Below are 6,000 nucleotides of genomic sequence, written 5' to 3'. Positions count from 1 at the left end.
CCCCCCCCCATACCCACTTTCTCTCTTAAAATAAGATTTTTGCAATTGTTTGTGTTGTTTTTTTTTTCTGAAGCACTGACTTGCTGCATCCTACTACATTCTACCCAAAAGCAGAAATTCCATTTATAAATTATTTGAATGAAATATATTACACAAAGAAAATAGATAAAATTATGTTTCGACTCATTTTTTCTTATTGGTGCTTGTTGGGAAAAAACATTACTCACCCTGCTATAATATAATGCATTAGTAAATATATTTTACTCTATGTGTGCTCTACTGCTCTCTGGCCTTTACTTCTTTTCCCTTGAAGTTCCTTTGTTAACCATGTGAAATAATCATAGATCATAAGGTTTAAATCATATGTAAATTCAAATATGAGGCTAGTTAATTATAATATTGATTTTCTTCTATACATGTAGTTTCAGATGATAATGAAGACATTGATGGTGATGGTGTTCATGAAATAACAAGCCGTGATAGTCCAGTTTATCCCAAATGCTTGCTTGATGATGACCTTGTCTTGGGAGTTTACATTCACCGAACTGATCGACTTAAATCAGATTTTATGATTTCTCACCCAATGGTAAAAATTCATGTGGTTGACGAGAACACTGGTCAATATGTCAAGAAAGACGATAGGTAATTTTTTTAATAACGCAGCTAATCCTTGACATTGAAACTGTCTGCAGTAGAAGTTGGTATTGTCAGTGGAAATAGAGTTATGAATTTATGTAAGAGAATAGTTGACTAGTTCTAGGTGTTCATCTACCATCTAACTGATCAATGTTTTTGCAAAAGAACTGGAGAACATTTGTTCATTTCAAGTAAAAGAGGTTCTCCCAAGATACTTAATGCCACAAAACTTTGAAAATCATCTTATATTGCATGTAAATGTTCTAGTTGTGTAACTCAATTTTTTTTCAAATTAACATGTTACCTGTCATTTGCCTTCAGTGAGGTAAATGAATCTTGAATTTTTTGTTTAAGATCATTGCTATTGGCAATACATACTTGAGGGCCAAGTAAAAGAACAAGGTAAATAAAATAGATGATGATACTAGCATTCAAAAAATTAGTTTTTCAGAAATATGGCAGAGGCGGAAAACATGAAAATTGTCAAAAAAAAAAAGGGCTTTCATTTATTCAGTTGTAAAGAAAATGTGATAGCTCCAAAAATTGTGCTTTTTTTTTTTTTTTTTTTAATGTACCCAGGATTGAACCCAGGGGCACTGAACCACTGAGCCACATCCCCAGCCCAATTTTGTATTTTATTTAGAGACAAGGTCTTACGGAGTTGCTTAGCACCTTGCTTTTGCTGAGGCTGGCTTTGAAATCATCAGCCTCCTGAGCCTCTGGGATTATAGGCATGCATCACCACTCCCGGCCCTGTTCCTTTTTTATATTAACTTATTGTGCTATCTTATCATAAATTTGTTTAAAATTCTGAAGCAATTGCTTTATTTCCACTGTATAATGAAGGTATAATTATGTCTCACTTTATGTTCCTATAATTCTGTGAAAACTGATGGTATATAAATGCAAAATAGTAAGGCACTATTTTACTTTAAAGTTTTATGAATTTATAATTTTCTAGATGGACTATGAAAATAATTTTTCCTTTTGTATTATGATTTATTATTTCTGGTTGTGTATCATAATTTTTTCTCATCTAAAAATTAGAATTTTGTTGACAGAAATGTCTTTCTTTGAACAGTGAACGACCCGTGTCATCTTACTATGAAAAAGAGAATGTGGATTATATTCTTCCTATTATGACTCAGCCTTATGATTTTAAACAGTTAAAATCAAGACTTCCAGAATGGGAAGAACAAATTATATTTAATGAAAATTTTCCCTCTTTGCTTCGAGAGTTTGATGAGAGTCCTAAAGTCATCTTGTTCTTTGAGGTATGAATTGGATTAAACAATTCAAACTAAATTTTAGTTTATATTTAATTGTGCAAACATAAGTTGTTAAATGTAAGTGGTAAGTAGTTCAATAATTCAACAAAGTAGTGTGCAGTATGCTGTGAAGGTACAGATAAGACACCCCTTTTAAAACAGTGATAGTTTTCAGTGCCAGAAGTTAGCCATTTGACCTATGCTGTGACATCATTTAATCCTTACAGCAGCATCATGACTGTTAATTAAAGTGATAAATCTTATCTGTATGAGTGCAGTCCTCCATTTACATAGTATAAGCTTATTTAACTGAATATCAGACTCCATAAGAATATGTGTGCCACCTGGATAAAAAAAAAAAGAAAGAAACATACATAGATCAGTTAACTAATACAATGTCATATATAACCAAAAATGATGAAGAACTTATTAGATGTGAAGTGAAGGGTCAGAGTAGTCAGAGAAAGATTTATAAAAAGATAGTCTTTGAGCGGATTTGTAATTATAAGTTTTCCCTTTTTTTTTCCCCCCCATTGAAAAGGATATCAAGGTTTGGGGTAGAGTGATTTCCTTTAAGTTACTCCAATTTTTAAGTTAGGTAATTTATATTTGATGATAATTTCAACCTTGAATACCACATTTCATTTCTCTATTTTATGTTCTCTCTCTGCTAGCAAAGTGAAACAGAGAAAGCCTCCTTTCCAGTTTAACCAAACTGGAAAATTTTAGTATAGGAACAAGATGCCTGGCATGACTGGAGCTGATGTTTCATTTTGTAAAATGGCTTATTTTTATGATCCTTGACTTTCAGATTATTTATGTTTGTTTATAATACAAATATTCTATCATTTCATCTATGTTTATGTTATGTGTGATGTATATAAAGTTTCTAATTTTTTAAAAAGAATTTTTTCTTTTTAAATTTGTATCTCAAGGAATTTTTTTCTTTGTCCTAGAAACTTGTGATTTGGGGGTAACCCGTAACGGGGTCCTCTTTAGCCCCTGCAAGAGTCCTGTTTCTATACTTCACACTTGAATAAATCCTACTCCTTTAAAAAAAAGAAGAAGAAAAAGAAAGAAACTAGTCATTGTGATTTATTATATGTCATTTTACAATCACTTAATTATTAAGAGGTATAAGAATGATAGATTATTGGATTATCAATTTTGGTTACTTAAGTTTTACCACAGTGTGTTTCCTGCCTGCTGATTTCAATTTTTGAAGAGTTTATTGAGGAAAATTTTATAATATTTATCAGAAGTCTTTAAAACTGTTATTCTACTCCAAGATGTTTATCCTAAAAGGAAAGTAACATGTGTACAAAGATGTATATGCAGATATTTATTTCATCTCTGTTTATGGCAAAAACTTGAGAGACATTAAGGAACCTAATTTCAATCAGTAACAGATTTGATTGAATAAATTATGGCTTTTATTACATTTATGTTGTTTTATAATACAGAATTTTAGGTAGACTAGTCTAGGCAGCCATTAACATGATGATATTCATAGGCTGTAATGATATGGAGATATGGCCACCACATACTATATGAAATAGTTTGCAAAAGACCGTGGTATTTGTAGTCACATGCTTACACTATATTTAGAAATGCACAGAAAAAGGTTTACATTTGTATAAGCCAAATGCTAATGGTAGTTATCTATAGGTCTAGATTACAAATTGTTTTACTTTGCTTCTGTATCTTTCTGTATTGTCAGTGCTTTTTCACTGGACATGTATTATATCTGAAAAAAGATTTAAGAATCTAAAGAAGAGGGATGGATGAAATCCATATTAATGTTTAAGCAGTCTTCTATAAAGTTTTAATATCTCAACTGATCTTTTGATAACCATGAATGCAAAGCAATAGCCTCTAACATGTACCTAGAATACAATCTCTGTGGCAGCTTGATAGCAAATCCCTGAGATTTAATATATGGATAAGATGAAGGTATGAAAGAAATCTCTTGAGAAGCCTAATTACAATATGTATCCAAAGAGAAAGCCCCCAACTTCAGGAAGGTGATCCAAGCAAGGACTCAGAAAAAATGTCCTGAGTTTTTAAAATAATGAACCCTTTGAAGTCTGCTCTGATACATATTAAATGATAAAGCTTAAGAATTTTATGCCTGGTGCATTTGTGCCTAGACTGCACTTAAGTAATTATTTAAAATATATCTTTTACATTTAGGTGACACATTATAATTATACATATTTATGGGTTACATTGGCATTCCCATAAATGCATACAATGTATGATGATCAGGGCAGTGTAGTTGGAATAGCCGTAATATTTGAGGTAATTAACTCTTTGCCTTAGGTTTAAAATAAATCCTAATAAAAGATTTACTAATAAGAGATAAGAGATAAAGTGGCCAAAAAATGAACCCTCAATAGTGGAGTTAACTCAGAGGTGAATGAAATGAGATAAAAATGATTTTACTCTATATAAAGACCACATTTTTAAATATTCAAATGATTTTTTAAAAATTTTTAACAATATGGGGCTGGGGATGTGGCTCAAGCGGTAGCCTGGCATGCGTGTGGCCTGGGTTCAATCCTCAGCACCACATACAAAGATGTCGTGTCCACCGAAAACTAAAAAATAAATATTAAAATTCTCTCTCTCTCTCTCTCTCTCTTTCTCTTTAAAAAAATTTTTTTTTTAACAATATATTAGGCTGGGGTTGTGGCTCAGTGGTAGAGCACTTGCTTAGCATGGGTGAGGCAACTGGGTTCAATTCTTAGCATCATACACAAATAAATAAAACAAAGGTCCATCAACAACTAAAAATTTTTTTAATTTTTAACAATATTTTATTAGAAAATATTAAATTTTAGATAGTCTAGTATTCTATGAAGTAATTTTTGGAATTTACTTGCAGATTGTTGATTTTTTAAGCATGGATGAAATTAAGAATAACTCTGAGGTTCAAAACCAAGAATGTGGCTTTCGGAAAATTGCCTGGGCATTTCTTAAGGTATGTTTTTCATTCATTTTAAACACATTTAAAATTATCTCCAGATTTGGTTGCTTTTCCCTAGACAGTTTAGTCTCATATAAGGAGTTAGAACTTAAAGGAAGATTGCGTCATGAAAGTGATGTTAACACAAACTTGGAGAGACTTGTTAAGAGTCTTAAATATTTACTGATTGCCTATCCTGTACTACTTCCACTTTTTGGTCCTGGGGATGCAGCACTAAGTAAGATATATATGACCCTGCCAATTTTATTCAATTCAACAGATATTCAGTAAGCCATTTCTATGTGCTGGCCACTGTTTTAGTCAGTAGACTTAAAGAAGACAAATTTGTTGACCTCATATTCTAATAAGAAAAACAAGCATAAAATAACTAAATATATAATCATTAATTTTTGTAAATACTGTGAAGAGTTATGGGTTGGATTATGAAGCAAGTGTCCTGTGGGATCAGGAAAACTTTCCTAAGGAAGCACTACCTAGGTGGGAGCAGTGGAGTGGAGAGTTCTAGGAAAGGGATACAGTGTATACAAAAATCCAGTTATTATAAGTAGCAAGATCTATTCAGATAACAACAACAAAAAAAAGGCTGCTAAGATTGGAGAGTAGAGACTGAAAGAATGGTGCATAAAGAGGTTACTGAGGTCAACAGCGTCTTGATTACATAGGACTTTCAAGCCATGATAAAATTTTTAAAAAGTAATAGGAAGTCATTACAGGATTTAAACAAAAGGATAAAACAATCTGAACCATGTTTTGGAAAGATTACTTTGATCAATGTGAAGAATGGAGTAGAATGGGAGCAGTTGTATATCCTTGAAGATCCACATACGAAATTCTTGCAGTAGTCTGATGTCCTACTTTTGATTTCATCTTAAATTCACTTCTCTTGGACCCACTTTCATTATCTGTCCTTCAGATTTGTAAATGCAGTTACTTACTGGACATTTTAATTCAAATGACCTATAGATATCTCAGACTCCCCCAGAGTGAACAAACATCCTAACTAATCTCTTACCCATTTTCTCTCTTCTTTTTTCAGTTGGTAGTACTGCCATCTTCCCAGGCTCCCAGTTACACTGTCCATTTTGGTAGCTGCAAGCCACTTGTTAC

At 32.2% G+C, this 6,000-nt stretch overlaps 1 protein-coding gene across 10 annotated transcripts in view; it reads left to right on the top strand.

Moving 5' to 3' along the window:
- The window catches only part of Ahi1 (Abelson helper integration site 1), a 179,432-nt gene that overhangs the window by 27,422 nt on the left and 146,010 nt on the right, over nucleotides 1-6,000 (top strand). For all 10 annotated transcript variants that reach the window (XR_007345822.1, XR_007345823.1, XM_048798685.1 and 7 more), the window contains 3 exons: nucleotides 423-642; nucleotides 1,718-1,910; nucleotides 4,792-4,887. Coding sequence is in view for 8 of the 10 variants with exons in the window: in XM_048798685.1 (XP_048654642.1) it covers nucleotides 423-642; nucleotides 1,718-1,910; nucleotides 4,792-4,887 (509 nt within the window). In the remaining 2 variants the exon portion in view is untranslated. The remainder of the gene's footprint in view (nucleotides 1-422; nucleotides 643-1,717; nucleotides 1,911-4,791; nucleotides 4,888-6,000) is intronic.

Source organism: Marmota marmota, unplaced genomic scaffold (genome assembly GCF_001458135.2).
Source record: "Marmota marmota marmota unplaced genomic scaffold, marMar, whole genome shotgun sequence".
NCBI lineage: Eukaryota > Metazoa > Chordata > Mammalia > Rodentia > Sciuridae > Marmota > Marmota marmota.
Note: the sequence above shows the minus strand (reverse complement) of the source record. Positions and strands in the feature narration are given on the sequence as shown.